Genomic DNA, 26794 nt, shown 5'->3' with positions numbered 1-26794 from the left:
CTCGGCTATATTATCCACAGTCATTGTATAGCTCTATACATTTACTGTATGTCAGCAACTGGTGACTATTTTTATCCAAAGTATTTTAGGAGGATCATGTAAGACAATGTAGCTTTACTCACATCATGAAGCATGACTCTTCTGAGCCTCCAGAGTAAATACTGCCATCCTCATCATCATCATCAGTAGGGGGCTCCAGAGAGCTGCACGAATAAAGTTGGCAGCATGTCAGATGCCCACAGTCAGATCTCACTCACCCCTCATCCTGTACCAGGAGAACACGAGCAGCTCTTCATTCTGTCGACATCACTGCCATTGACTCTTCAGTCTACATGCAGGACTGAACTGAACGACATGCAGATGAAACTGGTGAGTCATTCTTACTTTGTTTCTGCCTTTAAACAAGCTTCAATGTGTCTTCCATTCAGATACAGTGTGTCGAGATCCTCGTGAGAGACGATCATGGATTTGGCATCACATGTGTTTGAGGATTAGATGGACATTCATGTCCTTTTTAATGGGATGTATTCCTATTAGCGACTTCCACCACATCCGACAATAAAAACAATTATAATAGACTATTTCACATTTTATTCCAATAAAAAGGACAAAGTTCTCACAAGTCATTCGTGTCAAGACAGTCTGTTTTTACCAGTAGATGCTCTTTAGACATCAAAGTGTATAAATGTCGAACATAAGCATAACTTTTAATTAACAATACAGTTTAAGCATATTAAGGGCAATAATGGATGCTAAATAGAGTTTGTTCACATGACACAAATAGGATAATTCTATATTCCTTCAATCATTTTATAACTCTAATGTCAGCAGTGCCAAAGCAATGTTATTGTGAAGGAACATTTCAATCGCAATGATGTATCGGATGTTATTAGATTGACATTAAGGTGTTTTTAATCAAACACATGCGCAGTGAAGTCCGACGAACGGGGACGTTTTTAATTGAATGATTATTAATATTAAAATACCTGTAAATGTAACTAACCCGTTATATAGTCGCACAGCACATTTCACCGAAACGTTATTAAATAATTGATTTATAAAATACAATCTAAACATTTCATTTCGCAGAACAAAATTGGGAAATAGAAAGTGCCATTTGAACTATAATTAATAATAAATAATAATAATTTAAAAAAACTAAAAAATAAAACTAATTAATGACAAAAATAAAAGTATAATAAAAACGAATTAATGCTAAAAAAAAAAATAATAATAATACAAATAGAAAAGTAATTCATTATAAAAAAAAATCAAACCAAAGTAATGTTTAAAAAAAGTAAAAACCTAATTAATGATGAAAAGATTAAATAAAAAAAACGAATTAACGATTAAAACATTTATAAAAACAACAACAACAACAAATGAATTATAAATAAAAAAAACAACTAATTACTGATTTTAAAAAATACCTAATTAATACAAATAAAATAAATAAACGCTATAAAAACCATTATGGTTCATTTTAGTGTAATATAGGGAATTGTTTTAACTCGCAAAATGTTTGACTTCTAAATCGAGCCCCGTGAATCGATCCGAAAACGAAAAGTCGATCTATAACGGCAAGTGAACGCTTATCGTTTTATAACTGGTATAACTTTATTAAATGTAATAAATTCACACCTATGGACTCTTCACTGCTCTGGTATTTATTTGTAATGTCTTTAGAAGAAATGAAACATCAGTTTAAACTTTATATCATATTATTGACATGTATAAATTCATTCTGTCATTTCTAGTGATGCTGAGAAGTGAATTTAAGGAAGATAAATAATTAAAGCATCATTAAAGTGTCCGGGGTAAGTGTGCCTCTGTGGAGATGCCCGGAGAAGGATCCGGTTCTGCGCTGTCCTCACACGGAGATGTGGACGACGGGAACGTTTCACCGATCATTTGTGAAGATGAGCTGCTCGGTACCGGTCGGTACATATTAGACGGACTCGGTTCGAACCGATATTTCATGATGGGCGCATCCCAACACACACAGGAGAATTCCAGCCCGTGCTCCTTGTTCCCCTGCGCGAGTCAGACCGGATCCATGTACGCCGGTTCGGATGGATCGCGGTACGCGACGTCGCTCCATTACGGTTCGGTTCTGCCGTCCACGGGATTCTGTCAGTCTCTGTGTGCAGGACGCAGTGAGTTCGGCACGGGGTATCAGTTTGGACACGGTTCTGGAAACACTTACCACTCGTATCAAGGTCCCGGGTCGGGAATCGGTTCCGTGTCTCTGTCTGGAGCGGGACTGAGAGCGCAGGTGTACCTCTGCAACCGGCCGCTGTGGCTCAAATTCCACCGGCACCAAACCGAAATGATCATCACCAAACAGGGCAGGTGAGATATTCCAATTAATCACATTATTCCGTTTGGGGGGAAACTGTTTAAATGAACTAAAGAAAAGAAAAGTTAGGTTATGTTTACCATGAGAGTATATTTGACATATAGGCTGGATGGAAACATCCCATAATAGTTTGATATATATATATATATATAAAATATAAGAGTAATATTATTATTGAATGTAACTTAATTGAGGAGTTTTTTAATCGAATAGACACGAATGCATTTACACCGATTTGGAGGTCATGAATAATTTGGATAATTTCTTGTATTTTCTGGACAGGCGGATGTTTCCGTTTCTGAGTTTCAATATAACCGGATTGAGCTTGACGACGCATTATAATGTGTTTGTGGAGATTGTTGTGGCTGATCCGAACCACTGGAGATTTCAAGGCGGGAAATGGGTCACCTGTGGGAAAGCCGACAATAACATGCAAGGTAAGGACGACACAAATACAAATAATACAATTAAAATTAAATAAAAATGCATTAAAAAAAACGTTGATATATTTAACTTATAATAATACAAATAATAATAATAATAATAATAATAATAATAATAATAATTTGTATTATTATGACAGGAAATAAGATTTACATTCACCCCGAGTCCCCGAACACCGGCGCGCACTGGATGAGACAAGAAACTAATTTCGGGAAACTGAAACTCACGAACAACAAGGGGGCAAATACTAATAATGCACAGGTGAAGATGATGCTACAAACATAATTTTGCATATTCATATTGATGTGCTTTTAAGGGGAGCAGGACAATTGTTCATGCTTAAATTTGTATTTTTTTGCCTTTTGAGTAAATTGTTTAAATCTTGCTTCTCAAGGCACAATTGCTTGTTTTTATGTCATTTAATATTTTTTATTTTTTATTGTTTACATGCATAAAGTTGCATCTATAGCTCCTGTGCTTTATTAAGCTCTATCCTCACACATGATATTTAAAGAAACACTCACTATATAAAATATTTGAGCCGATTTTTAAGAAGTATCCATTTAAATGTAATAACACATTTCCATCTGATTGAATTGCCTTATTTTTAACTAAATAAAATGCATAAATCTTTACAAAAAAAAATGCAAGTTTTATTAATGACATTTTCTTCAAGACTATTCACTTCAATTTGATGGAAATTAGTTATTAAATTGAAATGGATGCATCTTAAAAATCGGCTCAAATATTATAGTGAGTGAAGTGGAACAATTACTGATGGAATATTCCACCTTCAATACAAGATACGAAACATCCAAACCATTCGTGGCATAATATTTCTGCATTAATCAACTTTTTGTACTTTTCTTTACAAAACAAATGCAGAAATCTGGGTTACATTTACAATGGAAGTCAATGGGGTTTAATCTGTAAATGTTCAAATACTCACTGTGTATAAAACAATATGTGTGTTAATGTGATTTTACTGTCATTAAATCACTTAATAACCACATCTGTGGATAGTTATAATCAATTTGAACAACTTCAAACCCTAAAACGGTGATTTAAACAACGTTACAGCTCAAATAATACATGAGTTTAACAGAGGAATTAATGTAAGTGCTTTTATACAATTATAAACGTCACATTCCTGCCTTTAAACCCTAATAAATGCCCCCATTGACTTCCATTGTAAGAGTCTCACTGGAACACACATTTGTGCTTTTATTAAAGAATAGGATGGACACGTAATGTCGTAATTAATTTTTGTGTCAACCCAAATTATCCTTTCGATTGAGTTTAACATGTATTAAACCCGGAACGCTCTTTTACAAAACACGTAGCTTATATTTGCATCAATTATGTGCAGATGTGGCACATTATACAGTACATACACAGTTATACGTGCCATTTATTTATTTATTTATTTATTGTTCTAAAAAGAGAGTTTACCAAGTATAAACCTGCATATTGTTTTTGCCACTGACCAAGTTCATATAATTGGATATTTGCTTTGTGAAACGCCCACTTATAAATGCACACGCATGACATGAATGTCATATTTTCATCTCTGTGTGTCTTATAAGCAGATGATCGTCCTTCAGTCTCTACACAAGTACCAGCCGAGGCTTCATGTGGTTGAAGTATCAGATGATGGCACCGAGGGCACAGGAAGAGATCCCAAAACTCAGATCTTCACCTTTCCCGAGAACCAGTTCATCGCCGTCACGGCATATCAAAACACAGATGTGCGTCTTTTCTTTATAGCTTAAATAGAGACACAAATACGAGAACACAGAAACACGATATACTCCAGCTGACTTCCGTGTTATTCTTTCCAGATCACTCAACTCAAGATTGACCACAATCCTTTTGCGAAGGGTTTCAGAGACAATTATGATTCGTGAGTGTACATCTCGTTCTTGTGGTCACTGACTTGTGATTTATTTACTGTTAAAACTGACCCACGTTTGCATTGCAGGATTTATACTGTTCCAGAGCGGGAAAGACTTACACCATCGCCGACAGATTCCCCTCGCACTCAACAGATCGTCCCGAGCGCACGCTACGCCATGCAACCCTTCCTGCAGGACCAGTTCGTCAACAATCTGACTCCGAGTCGCCTTTACAACGGTGAACGGACAGTGCCGCAAACAAACGGCATGTTATCGCCTCAAGTGGATGATGCTGGTGCCACACAGAGGTGGCTGGTTACTTCCGTCCAACAAACTAGCGCCAGCAAGTTAGAACTGACCGCATACGAGGGCGATTATTCCAGTTCCCTGCTGCCGTACAGTTTCAAATCTTTACCCCTGCAGAGCCCTCACACTCTTGGCTACTATTCAGACTCCGCTTTTGCATCCGTGACTGCGGGATGGGGGTCACGAGGCTCCTACCCGAGAAAAATGCCCTCTGGCTTGCCATGGTCACCCAGACCGAGTCCCACAGACTTCACCGATGAACAAACGCCTGACAAAGACAAATCCAGAGAGGAACGTGCGTTTACTCAAACCGCGGGCTGGATGGAGACCGCAGCGCCGCTGAAACCTCTGGACTCTGAACCAAGTATTTACTCGGTCGTATGCAAGAGGAGGAGAACGTCTCACGGCGAGTCCGGAACCGAAAACTCCCCAACAATCAAGTGTGAGGACTCTGTAGCTTCCCAAAACATTAACAAAGACATTTCGTCCACCGCCAGGGGTGTTGGGTATTATGCGTTCTATGCCAGTACCTAAAGTGACTTAACGAGTCATTAATCGGCTTTTCTGACGCTCCATTATAGAGTTTCTGTACGCAATCTTATCTGTGTTTTGTCCGAGTTACGACTCACGTAAACAGTTCAATTCCCGATTATTTGATAGTGAATTGTGGGTCTTTAAATCCATTTTTTCAGATGTTTTTTGCTTTTTTTAATTTATTAAACGCTCACCCAAAAGCCACTCAAAAGTGTTGTAAGAAAGACGTTTGTAAAATGTTGTGGTGTCTGTATTAAACGCCTCCTATGTTTTGGATCGGTACATTTTCATTTCTTAAAGTGTTTTTTGGAAGAGACAGAATGAAGGAACACTATGTGATACAGATGTGGGAAAATGTATCCAGAAATGTAACCAATCGTGTTTACATGCACGCCAATACGCTGATTACTCCCAAAAATCAACTTATTTAAAAAAATCTGACAAAGCAAGAAAACCATGTTTACATGCGATTACATGCGTGTTATTCTCTGCTTTTGAAGAGTGATGATGCGCTCAACATGTGCGCACACTGGGTAAGCCATGCCACATGAAATTGGCATAGTGGCCAAAAATCTACCTGTGTTGATCAGTTTATTCTTATTTAAATTTGATCCCCAATGCACTGTAAGTCCTCGTGGTGGTGTAGTGACTCGCCTCAATCTGGGTGGCGGAGGATGAATCTCAGTTGCCTCCGTGTCTGAGACCGTCAATCCGCGCATCTTATCATGGGACTTGTTGAGCGTGTTACCATGCAGACGTAGCGCGTGTGGAGGCTTCACACTATTCTCCAGTAGCATCCACACACAACTCACCACACGCCCCACCGAGAGCGAGAACCACATTATAGTGACCACGAGGAGGTTACCCCATGTGACTCTACCCTCCCTAGCAACCAGCAAATTTGGTTACTCCATGTGACTCTACCCTCCCTAGCAACCGGCCAATTTGGTTACCCCATGTGACTCTACTATCCCTAGCAACCGGGCCAATTTGGTTGCCTAGGAGACCTGCCTGGAGTCACCCAGCATGCCCTGAATTCAGACTCGCTACTCCAGGTGTGATCGTCAGCGTCAATACTTGCTGAGATACACAGACCCCTGATCAGTTTATTCTGAACCATTTACCACCTTACACCGATAAAGAAATGCTGTTTATTGTGTTTACATGACCACATGCGTTCTCGGCTTATTAAGCATAATCAGTGTAAGAATGTGTGTTTAATTGCACAATTAGTGCCCTGTAAATATCACATTAAAGGAATGAAAATCCAAAGCATTGTGAACAACACCGGAACAAAGACAAAGAAACCCAAATGAATTATGGACTCAGATCAGGTGTTGGATGTAATCCAATTACTGAGTAATTAGTTACTGTAATTGAATTACTTTTCCGTCACAAAAAGTCTAATGCGTTACATTTTGAATTCTTGTAATCCGATTACTGACTTTTAATTAAATAACTTTTTATTTGCTGAGTGACTCCAGTCAGGTCTCCTTAGCAACCAAATTGGCCCGGTTGCTAGGGAGGGTAGAGTCACATGGGGTAACCTCCCCGTGGTCGCTATAATGTGGTTCTCGCTCTCGGTGGGGCGTGTGGCGAGTTGTGCCTGGATGCTGCAGAGAATAGCGTGAAGCCTCCACACGCGCTACGTCTCCATGGTAATGCGCTCAACAAGTCACGTGATAAGATGCACAGAGGCAACTGAGATTCATCCTCCGCCACCCGGATTGAGTCACTACGCCACCACGAGGACTTGGAGCGCATTGGGAATAGGGTAGACCCTGAAGCCGCCGCCAGGCGCCGCCATTTAGAATTTCAGCCGCGGCCAGCCAATAATTTCGTAAGCCAAATTGAGCCGCCATCTGATAAAGTTTGGCTGAGCCGGCTAGAATTATTTGCATCAAATAATAATTCTATCACATAGAGACATACACACACGAAATATATAAACAATACACGAGATCTATTTTCCCACTGGATTCATAACAGCACAGTCTTGTGCTCGTTGCTACGATACAAAGACTCACAGTGAATTGACGACCAATTAAAATTGCTCGTTTTCCGTACAGAAGAAGCGATGCATGTTTTTCTCGCACGGAGGTGAAATGGCGGAAAGAAGCAAGCAAGGTAATTTTGATCTCACTTCTCACATACTTTCCTAATTCCTACTTACTTTTTTCTTACCTTAGGCCTACCCAGACTTTTGTTAAATCTTCAGGGCACGGTTGCACAAACACCTGAATCAAAGATTGATGTTATGAACCAAATATTCTGGAACGGAGAGATTTATAGCACTGAACGTGATATTACTGCAGTAACAAACCACCGTTTCCACATTGCTAATTCACGACGCATGCTTCAGTGTACATTGAAGTGAAATGTGCAAAACTTTGTCCAAAATAATACTGATAACAGTGTGTGTTTATATTAAGGCGAGACACGGCAGGCAAAAACATCGTTTTTTTTTTACTGGTCAATTTTGAGATTTTTGGATTTTTGTCTTCAATAACATGTCTTCTTTCAGACTTGTGGTGAAAAAAAGTCCGAAATACACATTTAGGTCTTTATTTTACTACACTTCGTCTGTTTGCGTCTGTAGATTTCTCATAAATTCAACAAAAGTTTGCGTTCTTAATCAACATACTTCTCCGCGATCTCTGCCGTCACTCACCCTCTCATCACATGCACCGTTAGGAAACTCTCTCGCTTCTGTACAATACTGTTGGATCCAAATATGGTCATTTCCTTTTTATCAGCAACCAATCGTGAAAGTAAAAAGACTGAATGCGCGATCTCATTGGCTGATGATAAATCTTTAAAGCCGTTTTCTCAAAATGACCTTTCTCTCATACTCCAAGTCCGAAATCTCCACTTCAGTAGTACCTTGTTATATTATGAAGACATTTACAGAGGGATTTGTAAATATATTATTCCTAGCCTGATATATATAACATTTTATTCCAAAAAACATGTCGAAAATCATTATATTCTGATTTACAGGATAACAAAAGTAGATATCCATAAATCCCTCTGTAATTTTTTCCCTATCTAATATGTGAACACAATGAAAAAAATATTTTAACCTGGCTTTATCCAATACTCAGATTTCGTTTTTTAAAATATATGCATATTTAAACATTAAATTAAAGAAAACTTGTAATACATTTTTTTCTCATCTTAATGTAAGTAATCAACTGGGAAAGTTTCATGGTGATATCTGCTAGTTAAAATTTTACCCTATTCACCCGTAGTGTCTCGCCTTAACTATAAAGTTGAACAGCGAATTACTGTACATGTCATAAATATATGCATAACGTTACTCCGTGAAGTTTGACAAGTGTGCATTCACAGCATCAGGGACATTATTCACAAACGTTACAGTGGCTATTGATTGCGCCAACACTATAGCAAATATGTACATACGTTGTGAAAGTAAAATCTGGTGTTTTCTTTATTACATTGTATTGCATTTTGTAGAAATATAGTGTAAGCCATGCATTGCTTGGAAATATTGAGATCTAGTAAATCAGTATAACATAGACATCTGTAGACATGAAGTGGCAGCTTCAGCCATTTGCAGCTATGAAAAGTTTGGCGGCTGCAGCAGCCATGTATGTTTTGGCTGAGCCGGCTAGCCAGCCAATAACTTCATCAGCCAGCCATTATTCTCAAAACAAATGGCTTCGGGCTCTAGAATAGGGCGTTCCAAAATTGAGGACAAAAAGAGGAGAAAATCTCCCCAAAATAAAAATAAATAAATTTTATTTACTGTACATTATAGGGTTATGCGTATATATAACGTGTGTGGAAATGTGTTTCAGAAAGAAACTTAAAAGTAAAGTAATTAGTAATGTGATTACTTTTGTAAATGAAGTAATTAGTTAAGTAATCCGATTACGATTGTAAATAAATAACTAGTAATTTGTAGTGGATTACTATTTTTAAGTAGCTAACCCAACACTGATCATATCAGAGCCAAATCAATTATTTAATGGTCTGATTGAATCAATAAAAATGATTTGGCTGGGAATTCCATATTTGGCGTTGCTTAAAATAAGTTATATTTAGCGTAGGGGCTCAGAGTCATCAGTAACAAAAGTCCAGAGATAAAATCCATATTAAAGTTCAACAAATAGAACTGGAATATTTTCTGAAATGTGATGTTGAGAACACTGACCTCTAGTGACAGAACACAGCGGTGACGTCGAAAGAATATATCGTCTCACTGCACATCACGCTTTAAAAGTATAAATTAAATATAGTTTAAGAATTTAATTTAAGAGTAATGGGCTCTAGAGAAGTGCCAAGAGTTGAACTTACCACTGGGTGACAGCATGGCTAAGGTGCAGGCCCGACTCCACAGGGCGGTCTGGGTGAGACTGGTCCACCTTGGCATCCCACCCCCACTCACCCCTCCAACGTTTTGGCCCAACCGGAGGGTCCAATGGCCCACCTTTCAGCCTAGCGCTGGAGCCGATACCCATTCAACTCATTATTCAAACACAAACGTGCTGACACAATGTTGTCCTTGCATTATTCCACCACAAGGTGGCACTCTTAGAACATGATGTTGATTCTAATATTCTTCATCTTAAAATGTTCAAAATCTAAATCAAATGTTATTTTATAACATTAATTGTTGTTGAAGAACTCAAGTGAGGAGAGGGAGAGAAACAGAATATCTACGTGACATTTACACGTTTCCACAGTACTAAATAACGAAATGCTTTATAATGATAATAATGTTTAGGTCACAGGAAATTGAACACAGAGAGTTTCGAGAGTCTTTCTGAGTTGTTTGATGTCAGTTTGTCTTGAATTTGCTATAGAAGCTTACACTGCTTGAATTTGCCATAGAAGCGACACGCCGTTATACACGTGTTTAACGATAGCGCTCGCCATGTTCAGGCTGGCGTGCACTAATACTAAAGTTACCTTTGGTTTGGCACTATGTTTATGGGCAGATTTATTTCAATGGGTCTCAATGAGGGCTCGTTGCAGTACCGTATTTGACCACAGATTTCCATTGGATACACTGAGGGGGCGCTGTGGAGTTCAGCAGATCTCTGCACCACATGCTCGTATATCCACATCAAACACTGTGTAACGAAGCTTTCAGCTACTAAAATAAGACAAAAACTTACACTAGCCATGCTTTTAAATACACGACTGCATTTTGAACACATTTACAGGCAAACAAATTACATTATTGGCAGTTCCCCAGCTAACAGATTTATGTTCTTAAAACATTTTCCAAACGTTACATTGTGGTTGTGGAAACATGAAAATGCTCCATTAACATTCCATTAATATTTACAACAATTGTTCCAAACCTTAAAAATAAAGTTGTTCCCTGTTATGTGGGTTATAGTACGGTTCTATGCTTTGAACAGAGGGCGCTGCACTACCCGCCACTGTAAACGAGCCGCACTTGAAAGTACAATAAAAGTATGACATTCATAAAGTGACGCTCTTAGTACAAACAGAGATGGTCCATCATGTTAATGCCGATAACTGAGCCTTGTAAAATACAGTGAATTGCAGCTCTATTTTAGAGCATAGAAATTGTATTTGTCTAGACGTCAATTTCTTTCTTTACACTTGGATGGGTTTTCGGCTGCGATGCAGATCCTCTTTCCATCTCTTTGATGTCCACACTGGAGCAGAAGGTACAGTGACCAATGAACGTCTTTCATCCTGCAGTATAACAAAACACACAGCCGCTGAAAATGATGCATTCATCATGGCCACGTTTCATTTAAATAAGAATACAAATCTAGAGAAAGTTCTGCCACAGACGCACCTCATAGGCTGGTGGTTCTGAAGATGGAACTGGACTATAAGCTGGCGGTGATGTCACAACTAACACTGGTTCTGGATGGTCCACGGTGTCATTGGGCACTGCAGCTGGCACTGTGTTCATTTGAATGATCATGAGACGTTTTCTCTGAAATATGGCAAAAGAACAAACATATTGACACGCCAATATGACGCGGTCACAAGTTATATTATCTGAAGACATTACTTAAGATAAAGAGAAATGTGTAAGGCCCAGCTCCAGGAGGTGCCAGTGCGGGTCTCGCCCACCCAATCATAAGACATGGGATGCTTCATATGCCACTGCCTGAACCTTGGACTCAGGATAGACCTCAACGAAACTCTATTGATGGACTACGATCTTATAATGGAATATATCGACTATCAATTATTTCAAATAGTTATTACCCAGTTTCATTTTCTGTAAAGCTGCTTTGAAACGACATGTTGTAAAAAGCATTGAACATATAAAGTGACTTGACTCAATACATGTCTTTGACAATTATGTTGGTGCTGCTTATATGCCGCGTGTTCTCTTAAAACTTCACAAAATATAACCGGAACATCAAATATCACATATGATTATTTCGAGTCTGTGATTATCTTTCAAACGAGTCCACACACAAGATAATCAGATGTATAGATTATTAGATAATCCACATGAAGCACAATGTTACATATGACCACCAGGAGATGGCGCCAAATACACGACACAGACTCAATGATGACTCAAATGACACAGAATGAAACTCATTCTGTGAAATCTCATGACTAAAATCATGTCTGCATGCTATGCAAACCTTTAGTCATTGTTGTGTTTGCATGTGTAATTAGTTCTTATGTACAATTATTATCTTTTATTTGTTTGGAGATGTTTTTGGACACTATGATTAATTATATTTGTAATGTTGGAACTTTTGATTGCTTTGTCATATCAGAAGATTACCGGTTTGAGTTCGTACGAGGTCAGGACACGCTGACGTAAGAACGTTCAGATGGAGATGATGCAATTAATCTGCACCGGTGACTCAACAAACTGGTCAGATAGTGAAACTAGCGCGCTTCTCTTCATCTGAGCGGATGAATACATATCACGACAGCTGAAAGGATCAGTTAGGGATTTCCCATGTACTCTCTGATGAACCCACGTTCTTTGCGCAGTCCTCTGTGAGGCGAAATACGTTCATATTACTGTGCTTGTCAGCCTCAGATAGCGTCTCCACCTTCGGATGCTAGCAACAGCATTTTGTTCTCTATAGTTCAACAGTCTCTTTTGAAGCTGTATGCATCTGTGGATTGTATAAAGCACTTTCACTGCATCAATCTTCATAGCTATGTGCACATATGGCTAGATGATACACGTAATAATTATTAAAGTACTTTAGAGACCATACGTATATTATATACAGATACGTGTACAAACATGAATGTATATTTCATCTGGCTCAGACCGCTCTTTTAAAATGTAGGAGGATAATCCATAAATTACGCACTAGTTTGTGTCACTGGATGATTGGTAATCAAAAAGTAATCATAAAAGTAACTATTACAAGTGCTCGTTTTTTGTAATCTGATTACATAAACAGATTACTCCCTAGCACTGCTCATGGCAAACCTCATGCCTTGGAACTGGAGCCGGACCGGATAAAATGTGTATTTTAAAGCAGTTTGTGTTTTACCGATTTACACCAGCAGCACGATGTTGAGAAGATGATAAGAGACAAAATGACTGCCAGAATATTGCAGACCACAAAGGCAATGTCCGCCGAGCCCATGGAACGAGCTAAATACTAGAACAACAATCAATATCAACATCAATAATACGTCGAGTCAGAACTGACACAACACATGAAATGATTAATACATTACACGGATTAGAGCAGATTAGTATAAAACAGCATAATTAAACCACTTTTAAAGGAATATTCCAGATTTGGTGCAAGTTTAGCTCAATCAACAGAATTTGTGGCATAATGTTGATTACCACAACGATGATTTTGACTCGTCCTCCATTTATAAAAAAAAAAAAAAAAAAAAGACACGGCGACACTTACAATGTCAAAGTCAATGAGGCTAATTTTTGGAGGGTTTAACCCTATAAAAGCGTTTGTATTAAATATGATGCACTATGTTTGAAGCTCCTGTTTCACTCTGTTTAAGCTGACGAGACAAACAAACTATAGTACATACATGCCACATGTTTATGCCGCCATCTAGCGGTTATTGTGAAAAAAGTGGTTTTAATGTTTATATCGATCTATTCAAAATGGCTTGTGCGAAAAGTGACTCTAAATTGAAGTAAAAGTGACAGTAATGATTATACTGTTACTGATATTTTAAAATGAGTATTCGCTGTCCTGCACACAAATGAATCACCGGGCCTCAGGAGGATAATGACCTTTAAAATATCTTAAAATCCACGAAAATATGTAAACATCCGATCCGGATAAAGCATATATTGCCGTAAAGCTTAGACCCTCCGCTTTCCGGCAATGTCTCTCAAGATCAAATAGACCAATCAGGGGCTGTGATATTGCCTCCAGACTGTGAAGTGATCACTGGGTAGGTTACGTGCCCAAAACACACAGACGCGTCTCACCAGACACCAGAGCGCATATTTACCACTTTCAACAGTGTTTTATGTAATGACAAAGGGTTTTCTGTAAAATTACACTGGGATTTTGCATTTATAGCACTGTATATGGGTATGGGGAGACTTTAGATTTGGGTAGGCGGAAAGTACACCAAAAAAAGGTAATATTCCTCCCTTCAAATAAATTGAAATAGATATTAAATAAAACATGATACAGACAAAATTCCTTTTTCAGGTATTTGCTGACATCTAGTGGAAACAGCCAAAACTGTCTGCTTGCTGCTAGGGCTTACAGGGCTTGAGTTATACACTTTCAAAAATGAATTTATATTAAAAAAAATCAAAAAGCGCCTCTTTTTTAGGAGGGTTATTACTGTTCAGACAACATATATTTAATTTTTTTTTATTATTAGCAGTGTTTTATGCAACTTCAAAGGGTTTCCTGTAAAATGACACCAAAACTGTGTATTTAGGCCAAAGTATGTGGGAATGGGAAGCTTTTTAATTTGGGTAGGCCAAATCCAGGCGGAAATCCCCAAAAATGGCAAGGATCTTAGCCTAAAAAAACCATGTGCATCTAATGCCACTAAAAGGCAGAAATTTGAAGCTTATAATTTTATAAAAGCACTTGCAGTACAATAGTAGTTAAAATTGGTCGTTTTAGGGTTTAAGGCGTTACGTTGTCATGGCAACAGAGTTATAAATTGTCTATATCTTCACACAGATGTGGTTAATAAGTGATTTAATGACAGTAAAATCATATTAACACACATATTGTTTATGTCTTGTGTCTACACTCATGAAACAGTATTTTAATGTTTACAGATTAAACCCCATTGACTTGCATTGTAAGTGTCTCACTGGAACACACATTTGTGCTTTATTAAAGAAAAGTAAATTGTGGTTATCAGTATTTTTTAGAAGGTTTAATGACAGAAAAGTGATGCTATAATTTTATAAAAGCATTTACATTAATAATTCTGTTACAACTTGTATATTATTTCAGCTGTAAAGTTGTTTAAATTGCCATTTATGGTTTACAGCGTTACATCGTCATGGCAACAAAGTTGTAAAATCATCTATAACTTCACGCAGATGTGGTTTATAAGTGATTTAATGGCACTAAATTCATATTGTTTATGTCTTGTGTCTATACTGTTGAAACAGTACTTGAATGTTACAGATTAAACCCCATTGACTTGCATTGGAAGTGTCTCACTGGAACACACATTATACCACAAACACTGTCGATTGAGCTCAACTTAAGGACTGAACTTAGAAAGTATCAGAACACTGATAACAGGAAAACAAAAGGTGCTCATTTGAAATCACGAGAACTATTCAGCACTTACCACACGGATAGTAAACATTATATAGAACAAGAGGAAGAACACCATGAGGACAGCCAAAGCACTGAAGATATTCAGCAGGTTTAAAACTTGTGCGGCGATGACCTGAACAACATATAAAACATGATTCCAACACAGAGGGCAACACTGAGCAAACTAAATATTTGATATATAATGACCCACACTGTGGTGAGGCTTTTGATTGGGATTATAATGGGATTTATATTGTCTACGTTTAAATATAAGATGCATAAAGTCATACCAGACATGCATTGCGGGTGCATGCAGCTGTGGCTGTTATTAATCCTGTCAAAAGTAACTGCAGAGAGGCAAAGCAATATACATTATACTTCTAAGAGATCCAAACATACATTAGTGAACATCACTCAATGGTAGACTTACATAGGAAACTGGTATTAAAAGCCAACGTTCATAATTCCAAAACACGAGTCCAAACGCAACAGCACCTGCCAGAATCTCCAGCCACTGTAAGAGAAGATGAAATGGTTTCACCATGTCCCCAAAAATCCACAGGAGTAGTAAAGGATGGTGCATGTTTTACCCCCAGAACTGCTGGGTTGATTTTCAGGAATCCGAGCACGCCCGGATGGTCACCTGGCTTTGATTCGGTGATGTACACCGGTGGTGCAGACTGTTCCAGTTGCACCGGAGAGTTTATGATCACTTCAACTCTTCTTGACATCTTTAAAAACAGAGTGAAATATACACGTCAGTCCCACGTGTCACTGTAAGTCAACGGGTAAGATCATTATTCAGGCCAGGAACCAGATGTCATTGTTCACTGGAATGTTTAAGTGGATAAACCAGATTTACTGGAGGTGTCACTCACACCCAACACAGTGCCTACAGATGGTCTTTGTGTAATTGATGGTAATTAAGTAAAGGTTTAAGCGTTATAGGTTTAAAGTTGCTGTATGTCAGTGACACTCAATGGAGAATGTGAAGCTTTAATTTGTGATGATAAAGCAGCTTCCAACTGTTAATGTGTAATCCTGGTTTTTAATCAAGCTTAAATACTCACACAAATCTAGTTCACCAAACATGTTTAACACACACACACACACACACACACACACATTTATTTACTAGCTTATATGATACTTTATTAATGATTGACCAGCACTAATAATATTCCCAACATCAAATCAGTCTAAATAAGGTTGATTTAACAAGATAAGAGTTTCCCCATAACTTCCATCTGCTCATATTAACAGTATAATAATCAGCAGTATATATAAACATTAATATAAACAATGTTTTACCTTGAGGTTGATGTTCCTCTCGTCTTTGAAATGTTCATTTTGTTTAATCTGGTTATTTCTCTTGGCATGAATCACTCCATGAAACTCCGCCTTTAAATATGCAAGGAATGTTTTTTTTTTAAGCGTCACACTATCCATAAACATGTGACCAGATGGCACATATACATCTGAGATGTTTTGTATTTATCTAGTAAACATCTGCTGAATGTCATATTGACAGTGTATGTCTTGTACACATGCAGATGAGCAAACAATGTAACATACATCAAGACATCTGGGTGATGTATGATATCAGGGTGTATACAATAAATGGGTAATTGTCATAAGCTTGATCCATGGCAGTGGGGATTTCTACATAAAATCAAAGTTAAATACCGTTCAGAAAGTTGAACACAATGGATTTATGTTACCTGTGCTCCATCTTGAACATAAAACATACAAAGGATTACATGTTGATTGGTCTTTTTTTGTAAGTAACATCTTTTATTAATTCCACAAAACGTATATACAAGAGCAAAACAAGATATAAAAAAAAAATAGATTCATATATCAAATGGGATCATTCAAACATTTAAATCCCACAAACACCCCTCCCAATCCCCAACCAACACCCCCTCATGAATCCCCAAACCCAACCAACACCCCCCTCGCAATCCCCAAACCCAACAAACACCCCCTCCCAATCCCCAACCAACACCCCCCTCGCAATACCCAAACCCAACAAACACCCCCACCCAATCCCCAAAAACCAACAAACACCCCTCCCAATCCCCAAACCCAACCAACACCCCCTCGCAATCCCCAAACCCAACAAACACCCCCCTCGCAATCCCCAAACCCAACAAACACCCGCTCCCAATCCCCAACCAACACCCCCCTCCCAATCCCCAAACCCAACCAACACCTCCTCCCAATCCCCAGCCAACACCCCCTCAATCCCCAAACCCAACAAACACCCCCTCCAATCCCCAACCAACACCCCCTCATGATCCCCAAACCCAACAAACACCCGCTCCCAATCCCCAACCAACACCCCCTCATAATCCCCAAACCCAACAAACACCCCTCCCAATCCCCAGCCACACCCCTCATCCCAAACCCAACAAACACCCCTCCCAATCCCCAGCCAACACCCCTCGAATCCCCAAACCCAACAAACACACCCTCCCAATCCCCAACCAACACCCCTCAGATCCCAAACCCAACAAACACCCCTCCCAATCCCCAACCAACACCCCCTCGTAATCCCCAAACCCAACAAACACCCCTCCCAATCCCCAACCAACACCCCCCTCGCAATCCCCAAACCCAACAAACACCCTCCCAATCCCCAACCAACACCCCCCTCGCAATCCCCAAACCCAACAAACACCCCCTCCCAATCCCCAACTCACCTAATATATATATATATATAAAATTTAATATTTACACATACAATAATGTCAGGTATTTTCTCCATTTCTCTATAAATCTGATTTACCCAGCCTTCTAAATGGCCCATCTTCAAAGGTCACCACCAACACCCATCTCTGAGCACCGCTCATGAAATGAGGGCGCTCCAGCCGACCTCCAACCCCTTAAAAGAACCTGTCTGGTAATACTAATTGATTTCAGCCTTTAACATTTGTTGGAAATCAGGATTTTGCAAAAGGCAAACATTTAAGCACCAACTTTTCTTTTTCTCCATGTGTGGCAACACCTCTAAACTCAGCAGGATGTGATCTGAGACCAAGATGTTTCCAATTGAGCGGTCAACAACAGATGAAATGAGGGATTTCTAATCCTTCTTATGGACTGATGAAAAAAATGTATAGTCCCTACCAGATGGGTTCAAAATTAGCCGAAAAGCTTCCTCCGACAATCAAGTCACTCAACAGCAAGTGCATCCATTCACAAGGGAAACACCCAGTGGTTACTCACCCATTGTTTTTATGAACGACAATGCTCGTTTTGGGCACAAATATACCTTGCGACCATCTTTGGTGTCTATTCTGAGTGTGGCTCGAAACATCTGCGCAAAAGCGATCTTCCGTTCGCAAAGTCTGGGAACAAGAACGTTTTCCTTTGCTCATTGCCTGGCGCAACACGAGATCTTTATCGTATGATCTCAGAAATTTGGCCAGGATTGATCGAGGCCCATCTCCCTCAGCCGATCTCCGAGCCGGAAATCTGTGAGCTCGTCTAGGAATTTCACCATATCACTGCCCTCAAGCTCAGGAATTCCAACAATTTGGACGTTATTTCTGCGGCTTCTATTCTCAAAATCTCGGTCGGGGTTAGCGGATAAATCCCCCTCCGTTGACTCCAGATAATCAACTCAATTCTCAACATCTGCCACTCTTGTAACCAACTCAGAGAATTTGATTTACATCGCCGTAATCGATCGACGTATTACAGCGAGATCCTCCAAGCCAACAAGAATCTTCGTCAGGATCACAGACATGTTGGACAGTTGACGCTGGATCTCTTCTCCCGTTGCGACATCCAAATGGAGTCCCCGGTCTGTTGGCCTGTCGGGGCTTTCATCCGGACCACGTGAGTGTCTTTTAATGTCTCCAGAGCCGGAGGATTTTGACTTCTTTGCCATGTTTTACCTCAAAGGGCAAATGTGTAACGAATTTCACCAGATATTAACATGAGAATAATAATAAAAAGTGTGCAGAGCTCGACGCTCACACGTCCGCTTCTTGCGTGGCGTCAGTGGTTCCCCCATGTTGATCGGTCTTTATAATGTTAAATTCTTTATTCTCACTAATGAATTTAGAGGATTTGCCACACACTCGTGATGGTAAAGTTTGGCAACACACGCTTTAGAGGCGCAAAGATGAGACATTATTATTACATTATATATTAATACAAAAAAGTAGCCGTTTAAATAATGTTGAACATTATTAGATAATCAGATAAAAGACACATTTGTGGAGAGAATTTAGTTTTTATTCATGCAAAAATTAACTTTTAATAAAAACACAAATAGCATGATATGACGAACACTGACGATTACACACAGTAGTGGAGCGACTGAACATTTATGATGACATGAAAACACAAATATGATGAAAAAAAAGCAGAAAAAGATCATTTTAGAAGGAAAAATGAGACAGAAAATATTTACACAACTATTAGTTTGAAAATGTTGTAACCAAAATGTAGTAAAACAGCTTTAAAACGGCATAAGAGCTCACACACGCCGCTGAACCACACGGGACAACTCTTGTGCTTGTAAATGCCTTCGTAATAAAAAAAGCATTTTAAATGATCGGAGTAAATGAATATAAATATTATTCTCAGAATGTCCTGTGATGCACATAATTACTATAATGCTTGATATAAATAAATGAGGGATTATCTGTAGTGTATATAGTGTTGAATATCAAACAGCATTTCAAACGGTACAGATGTTACACTGGTTTGACGGCTTACTCTAGGAAAGCGAGAAATAAAGTAGTTTTGAGTGTTTCAGGAATATTGGCATATAACTCAAATATGAAATGTAGGAAAATCAAAGCGCTACAGAACTTCCTGTTGTTTCACCTCTCGGTAAGAGTTCGAGGAAGTGCTGCCTTCTGAAAGGGAGCGATGTGCTGATAAAGTGTGATGCAACACGTCACTTTTTGAAGAATTTCTTGTTGAGGAGGAAGATGAGGAGATTGACGTTGACTTTGGCTTTATCAAACATCTTCATCACTGAAACTCCTTCATATTGTAACTGTAACAGATCCTACACAGACAGACAGACAGACAGACAGACAGACAGACAGACAGACATTATTCTTTTGAAACCTTCCTTCAGTATTAAAACATCTGTATACTGTTGAGCTCCGGCGTCTCACTTCCTTGTCTGAAATGCTAAGATGTCTTAAGATGTGTACTAGTTGTTGTAGTACGCTGATGTTATGCTGTTTGTGGCTCACCTGATATTTAAGAGGAAATCTTTCCATATCCACACCCATAAAACGAGCTTTCACCAGGAATGTTCCGTCCTCCTCACCAGGCACGATGTCAAAGATCACATTTTTAAACCTACAGACAGACACACAGTGAACCGTCAGAAGATAACCAGCTGACTGCAGATGATTCCTTATGTGTATTTTAATATGTCTGGAATGCTGTAATGACCAATCAGATTCACGACCACAGTTACATCATCTTTAGTAAAGGAGATCTTTTTAACAGACGTATATACAATGTTCTACTGAGCCCATTAGAGGACAGGGTGAGAATATTTTCGGGATAAGGTTTGCGTTCCATCGGGATAAGGGCTGCATTTCCTCGGAACACCTTTTGCGTTCCTTTTGGATAAAGTTTGCGCTTCCCAAGAATAATTTGTAATCCCTTGGACTTAGTTTTGCATTCCCTCGGAAAAACATGTGTTCGCTCAGAATAGTTTCCGTGCAATATGTTTTGCGTTCCCTTGGAATACCTTTTGAGTAAAAGCTTTGTGATCTGACAATACATTTTCCATGATTTTACTACAGTATCCATATTTTAACAATGATATTCGTAGAGAAACCACGCTCACATCTAGTCGCGACAGCTCGTGTCGCCGGAAGTCGCTGTGCTCTCATTGAAAATGAATGGGATGGAGTCGCTGTCGTGCGCGATGTCGCCGGCAGTGTGTTGCTTAGAAATGATGTGCGTTGTGAAAAGCACTATACAAATCCTCAGTATTCATAAAACAGTAGGCGAGAGATACACTGATGCCTTTCACCATCTGGCAAGATTCTGACGTGTTCATCCACTGGACACTTCACATATCGCCTCGGGAGCGGAGACGACGACACGTTCAAAGCGCTGGATTAAAAAATGTCAAATAAAAGGAGAAATGCGAGACGGGCGGTTCTGAGGGTGCTATATATACACCAAGAACGTTGTACAAGCACAATTAAAGAACAGAAGATTATTTTAACGTTATTGTTATTACAACATATATTCGGATAACATTCCCATGATGCATTTTAAGTTTTTATACTTTTCTTTTAGTATCAGTTGTAAAAAAAAGGGTTATTATAATAATAATACTCTAGTATTAGTAATATAGTTCTCTAGTTAATGCTTTGTGTGTTGTGTATTTGTCCTACTGTGTGACGGGCAGGTCTTCGATCTCCAGAAGAACTCCTTTCTCATGCAGACGTGCTGCGGTGTACGTGAGAGCAGACGCCTTCTTCTTCTTCCCTTTATTCTCTGAAACCTTCTTCCCATTGACTTTACTGTGAAACAGACAGACGACATCAAACACTCACATACAGGGGCTAAAACACTTACCAACGGAGACTTTTTAATCTCAGTGGAAAATTGACCATCAGAAATGACTGAAGTTAGTTTAAGTTAGAGTCAGTGTGTTTTAGGTCAAATAAACCTACAAATGACTTCCTTAGTTACTTTGAGTTACCCAAGTTACTTAACTCTTTAGGCTCTGAAGGGGTTTATAAAGATTTCCTGTTTCAGTGGCATACGCAAAATAAAAGGCTTATAACTCGGGGGCGAAAAAACAAAACAAACAAACAAAGCAAATAAACAAGGAGGGTCGAGGGTTAGTTATTTTTAAAGAAAACGTAAAAAATAATACAATTATATAGGGTATGATCAATTCTGGGACTCTCTAAAAACACTGCTGTTAAAAAAATAAAAGATAATAATTGTACATTAGTAATAATTACACATGCAAACACAACAATGACTAAAGGTTTGCATAGCATGCAGACATGATTTTAGTCATGAGATTTCACAGAATGAGTTTCATTCTGTGTCATTTGAGTCATCATTGAGTCTGTGTCGTGTATTTGGCGCCATCTCCTGGTGGTCATATGTAACATTGTGCTTCATGTGGATTATCTAATGATCTATACATCTGATTATCTTGTGTGTGGACTCGACTGAAAGATAATAATGACATGCAGTTATGAGTATCAAGATCTTGTTCAGTTTCATTCTGTGCCATTTGAGTCATCATTGCCATCTCCTGGTGGCTTTATGTAATTACAGTGCAGGATCCTCTCCGCCCATATTTGGAAGACTTCCATCTCTGGTTGCAGCGATGATCATTTCTGATGAAGTCATCTGATCCAGGAAAGCTAATGTGTTTTTATGTAGCTGTGTGCACATTTAGCTTTGTGTGTATTATCTAATGATCTTTGCATCTGATGACGTTGTGTGTGGGCTCGTTTTAATGGGAATCCCCTCCTCTAACTAATGGTATTTTATATTTTTACATATTTTCCATGACATTTTTTTCCATGCGGCAGACAAGCAACACCTTTTTACATGTAACATATATGTCAAAGACATACATTTAGCTATTCCTTGCTATATTTTTGTCTGTGAATAAAACAAATAGTCTGGTTGTATTTTACTCTTTGAGAGCTTTCCAACAACATATGACACATGAATATTTGATCAGTTTGATGTACCTCAGAGAAACTCAGAGTTGAACCAGTGTTACAGTGTTAACACAGGCTGTAGTATGTGTGTGTGTTGTACCTAGCTGTGAGGTTCTTCAGGCAGGTGTTGATGTATTGACTGTAATAATCCACCTGTTCAGAGTGGAAGCTGCTCTTGCAGTGCAGACTGTTTAAAGTCTGTTTAAGTTTAACCAGCTCTGCCTGACGCCTCTGACGATACACACGCTGATGACGAATATCCTGCAAACACAAACACGTGGCCCATGAGCACAGACAGACAGACAGACCCTAGCTAACAAACATCTGGTCATTTGTGTTACCTTTGCGATGAGCTGCAGTATTTGTGTGTGTGTGTCAGGTGGTGTGAGGGCACCCATGGACTCGAGTCTCCTTAGGTTCCTCTGGATTTTTCTCTTTTTCTCCTCTAGCGTCAGGTTCCCGTCGGCGATCAGTGATTGGTTCCTCTTCATCTTCTCTGGGGTTCGTGCATCTCTCTGAGCACGTTGATGCATCATCCACCCGTGCTGCACCTCCTAAATTAACACACACACACACACACACACACACACACACACACACACACACACACACACACACACACACACACACACACACACACACACGTAAATGCTCTAAGTTCTGGTCACCATTCACTTACACTGTATGGACCTACAGAACTGAGATGTTCTTCTAAAAATCTTCATTTGTGTTCTGCAGAAGAAAGAAAGTCACACACATCTGGGATGGCATGAGGGCGAGTAAATGAACTGAGAATTTCCATTTTTGGGTGAACTGTCCCTTTAAGGTCTTATTTTCAAAGATATGTAAGATATAGTGACAATACCGCAGTGGCCCAATCACTGACCCCAGAGGCCTTTCAGCCGAACTTCTGTTTGAGGCCTGACTTATTCTGTAGCATATAATTATTTGGATTCTATTAAATAATAATAATAATAAGAATAATGAAAAAAGCTTTGAAAATGCTCCACAACATGAAACATTACATAGAAAACCACAGGAAATCAGCTCTAAGGGGAAGATATTGTGCATTTATAATAATGTTAATCTCAGACATTGGATTGGATGAAGTGATGGGTGTACGTGTGTGGGCGGGGTTATCTCTACCTGATCCCTGGAGGCGGAGATCTGCAGCACCTCACCAAGCGTGTCACCCGGCTGTGTTCTGATCACATCAATTATCAGCTGCTTCGTACTGATGATCAGACAGGAAATAAACTCAATGAATAACTCATTAGCATCAAAGCAAATCAAAACTCCATCTGAACGGTTTCATCTCACCTCAGCAGGATTCCTCGTGCGTCAGGTTTGTCATCAGAATTTCTGAAGACGTCAAACTTACTGGTGAGCGTCAGAGACACTTCCATCTTGGCTAAAGTCTGTTCCACGTTTGGATCTGAAGGGTTGAGATGCCCCTCTCCTGTACGGACACACGACTCATGATCAGAACAGAGTGGATGAGAGGAGCCGTTTTACACCCCATTCATCACCTACCTTCAAAAGCCCAAAGTATACTTCGGTTTTAATGCGTACGCTAGCATATGGGTGCAGTCTAGTGCTCTAGCCTTTCAAAGTACACTCCATTTGACCGTGTGCGTGAACAAGCGGTTGGTATCTCCTAACCCTTCCTCGCACAAGTGCTCGGTGACATGGGTCTCCAGAAGTTCACTTGTGTTTCCATTTCGTCTTGAATTACCTCGTGAAAGTACCAGCTCTGTGTCGCCTCCTAGTGGACTCACTAAGTAGTGCAAACAATTCTAGGCACGTGTACAATGGAGTACGTGTGGTTAGAAAACATCAGGCTGCACAGGTACACCGCTAGCGTAGCCAGCTGATGATGAAATTAATGTCACACGACCTGTACGCATATGCTAATACACGTAAAAACAGCCGTATACTTTGGATTTAAAGGAGGTCACACTACACTTTGCACTCGATTCACTCCCATTCAAACGCATCAGAACGCGGGAGACTGGAAACGCAAGCTCTTTGAAACAAACGTGTGACCACTGCATACCAAAGTTCAAACTGCGAACCTGCATGAGGAGAGGATGTGTGACCGATGGGACCAAAATTGAGGGTATATTTGAACATTTGAACACGTCCGAAAAAACTTTGCATGCTCAAATCCTAAGGCAGGGGTGTCAATTACGTAAAGTCGAGGGTTGGATTGAACGAAGCACAATCTTACATGGGCTGAATTATATATACTAGTGCTGTCGTTAATTTGTGCGATTAATAATATAAATTATGCATTAAAAAAAATGTACGCAATCATGTTCCTGGACTGTAATAAGACTCAATTCAAGCTTGAAGTACCACCTGTTTTCTCCAGGGGGCAGTAAATGAAACTTCAGCTGTACAGGCAATGAGCAGCTCATACAGAGAGCAACCCACACTTTTTCTCCCAATTTGGAATGCCCAATTCCCAATGTGCTCTAATGGTGCGTTCACATACAACGCAAAGAAAATGTTTAACTTGCGTGAATTTGACTGCTGGATTATAAACGTGTGTTTAAACTGGCGTTTGTGCGAGTAACGCGAACCCGCAAGTATTCCCGCTTCTCTTCCGGAAAAGGACAGGAGGAGGGGCTTCTACGACTTGGTTCATAGTAACGTTTAACCAATAGCTGCAATCAAGTAGACGCGCATATTTTCACGCGCAACTTCCTCGCTTACTTTCCTCCAAGCGACGTCTTTATTCGTCCGGTCTCTGTACATGTATGACGTTGTATCACACAATTCCGGGTGCCCGCACACCGCTACAACCATCGTTACATCGATTTTCCAAATTTCTTCTTTTAGTGACATCCAGACAATCTCAATGCGGATTGGCTTTCGCGACAAAACGTTTGCAATTTCGTGTGTTCGAGTCACGCCCTTCGCGCCACCTGGCGAAACGCTCGCTTTGCATTGTAAGCGAACGCACCATAAGTCCTCGTGGTGGCGTAGTGACTCGTCTCAATCCGGGTGGCGGAGGACGAATCCCAGTTGCCTCCACGTCTGAGACCGTCAATCCGCGCATCTCATCATGTGACTTGAGTGAGTTACCATGGAGACGTAGTGCATGTGGAGGCTTCACGCTATTCTCCGCAGCATCCGCGCACAACTCGCCACACTGAGATTACTGCAATGCACTCGGAGATATCTATTGTATGCAACAGCCTCAAGGTCAGGACGCTTCTGATGCCAGAAATGCTGTCTATGTAAGCAGCTCACTACGGTTTGTAACAAGGCCATTGTGTCATGAGTGTTGACGTACCTACTATATCCTGAACAGACGACACGGAGCCGAGATCCTGCAGCAGCTGTTGGAGAGGATCAGACGGATCCGGACACAGAGAATCCTGATGCTCCAGCAGCAGCTATAACGACAACACAAATCCAGTTCAAATATACAAGCATCATGAGGAAAGAGTGTACTACAGGGGCAAAAAGAGACTCAAGACACTTAAGAATGACATAATACTCATACTTTTCTGTAGTATACAGCATGAATATTGTGTACTTAATGCGACCATCCATTTAAAGTGCAATGAATGAGCTGGAGGTAAATTAAACTGTGGTTTCCTGCATTTTTACACACAACTGAATAAAACCATTTCTGAGATGACAAGTAAACTCTTGCTGAATTAAACATGCAATGTGATGAAGTCATGTGACAAAGTAGCATACTACTGTTGGAAACAATTACTGCATGTTGCTTCACCAGGGTTCCCAATGTCTTTAAGGCACAATTTTCCAGAACATTTTAAGTAACCAGCAGGTGTAATATTTCAGCAAAAACATCAAGAG

General features: G+C 39.6%; 3 protein-coding genes across 3 annotated transcripts in view; 1 reads left to right on the top strand and 2 right to left on the bottom strand.

The window, feature by feature from the left end:
* The first annotated feature begins 251 nt into the window (after positions 1-251).
* On the top strand, positions 252-5814 carry eomesb (eomesodermin homolog b). The gene is made up of 7 exons (XM_052144424.1): positions 252-369; positions 1758-2352; positions 2642-2796; positions 2943-3064; positions 4393-4551; positions 4645-4706; positions 4785-5814. The coding sequence occupies exons 2-7, from the start codon at positions 1838-1840 to the stop codon at positions 5536-5538; spliced, it is 1767 nt and encodes a 588-aa protein (XP_052000384.1). The 5' UTR covers positions 252-369; positions 1758-1837; the 3' UTR covers positions 5539-5814.
* A 4605-nt stretch (positions 5815-10419) lies between these two features.
* On the bottom strand, positions 10420-18591 carry LOC127656119 (uncharacterized). The gene is made up of 9 exons (XM_052144302.1): positions 18547-18591; positions 16581-16670; positions 15860-16000; positions 15700-15783; positions 15560-15616; positions 15301-15402; positions 13035-13145; positions 11342-11485; positions 10420-11235 (listed from the first exon to the last, which is right to left on the bottom strand). The coding sequence occupies exons 1-9, from the start codon at positions 18589-18591 to the stop codon at positions 11134-11136; spliced, it is 876 nt and encodes a 291-aa protein (XP_052000262.1). The 3' UTR covers positions 10420-11133.
* A 914-nt stretch (positions 18592-19505) lies between these two features.
* Positions 19506-26794, bottom strand: part of iqgap3 (IQ motif containing GTPase activating protein 3) — a 29948-nt gene continuing 22659 nt past the window's right edge. The window contains exons 31-38 of the mRNA XM_052143805.1: positions 26262-26364; positions 24281-24419; positions 24107-24194; positions 23302-23514; positions 23061-23221; positions 21662-21790; positions 20495-20603; positions 19506-20301 (exon numbers count right to left, since the gene is read on the bottom strand). Coding sequence (XP_051999765.1) covers positions 20188-20301; positions 20495-20603; positions 21662-21790; positions 23061-23221; positions 23302-23514; positions 24107-24194; positions 24281-24419; positions 26262-26364 — 1056 coding nt within the window. The 3' untranslated portion in view covers positions 19506-20187. The remainder of the gene's footprint in view (positions 20302-20494; positions 20604-21661; positions 21791-23060; positions 23222-23301; positions 23515-24106; positions 24195-24280; positions 24420-26261; positions 26365-26794) is intronic.

The sequence above is a fragment of the Xyrauchen texanus genome, chromosome 15, assembly GCF_025860055.1.
Source record: "Xyrauchen texanus isolate HMW12.3.18 chromosome 15, RBS_HiC_50CHRs, whole genome shotgun sequence".
Taxonomy (NCBI): Eukaryota; Metazoa; Chordata; class Actinopteri; order Cypriniformes; family Catostomidae; genus Xyrauchen; species Xyrauchen texanus.
The sequence above is the reverse complement of the archived record's forward strand: the minus strand, read 5'-3'. Positions and strand labels throughout refer to the sequence as shown.

What these genes read in the sequence shown, in the direction of transcription:
- eomesb (XM_052144424.1), top strand. Translation starts at nt 1,838, where the DNA reads ATGCCCGGAGAAGGATCCGGTTCTGCGCTGTCCTCACACGGAGATGTG. An exon ending in CAAATACTAATAATGCACAG is followed by an intron (nt 3,065 to 4,392) that starts GTGAAGATGATG and finishes TCTTATAAGCAG; the next exon opens with ATGATCGTCCTTCAGTCTCT. An exon ending in TTCAGAGACAATTATGATTC is followed by an intron (nt 4,707 to 4,784) that starts GTGAGTGTACAT and finishes TTTGCATTGCAG; the next exon opens with GATTTATACTGTTCCAGAGC.
- LOC127656119 (XM_052144302.1), bottom strand. Translation starts at nt 18,591, where the DNA reads ATGTTTCGAGCCACACTCAGAATAGACACCAAAGATGGTCGCAAG. An exon ending in TCAACCCAGCAGTTCTGGGG is followed by an intron (nt 15,784 to 15,859) that starts GTAAAACATGCA and finishes CTTCTCTTACAG; the next exon opens with TGGCTGGAGATTCTGGCAGG. An exon ending in GCACCCGCAATGCATGTCTG is followed by an intron (nt 15,403 to 15,559) that starts GTATGACTTTAT and finishes TATGTTGTTCAG; the next exon opens with GTCATCGCCGCACAAGTTTT.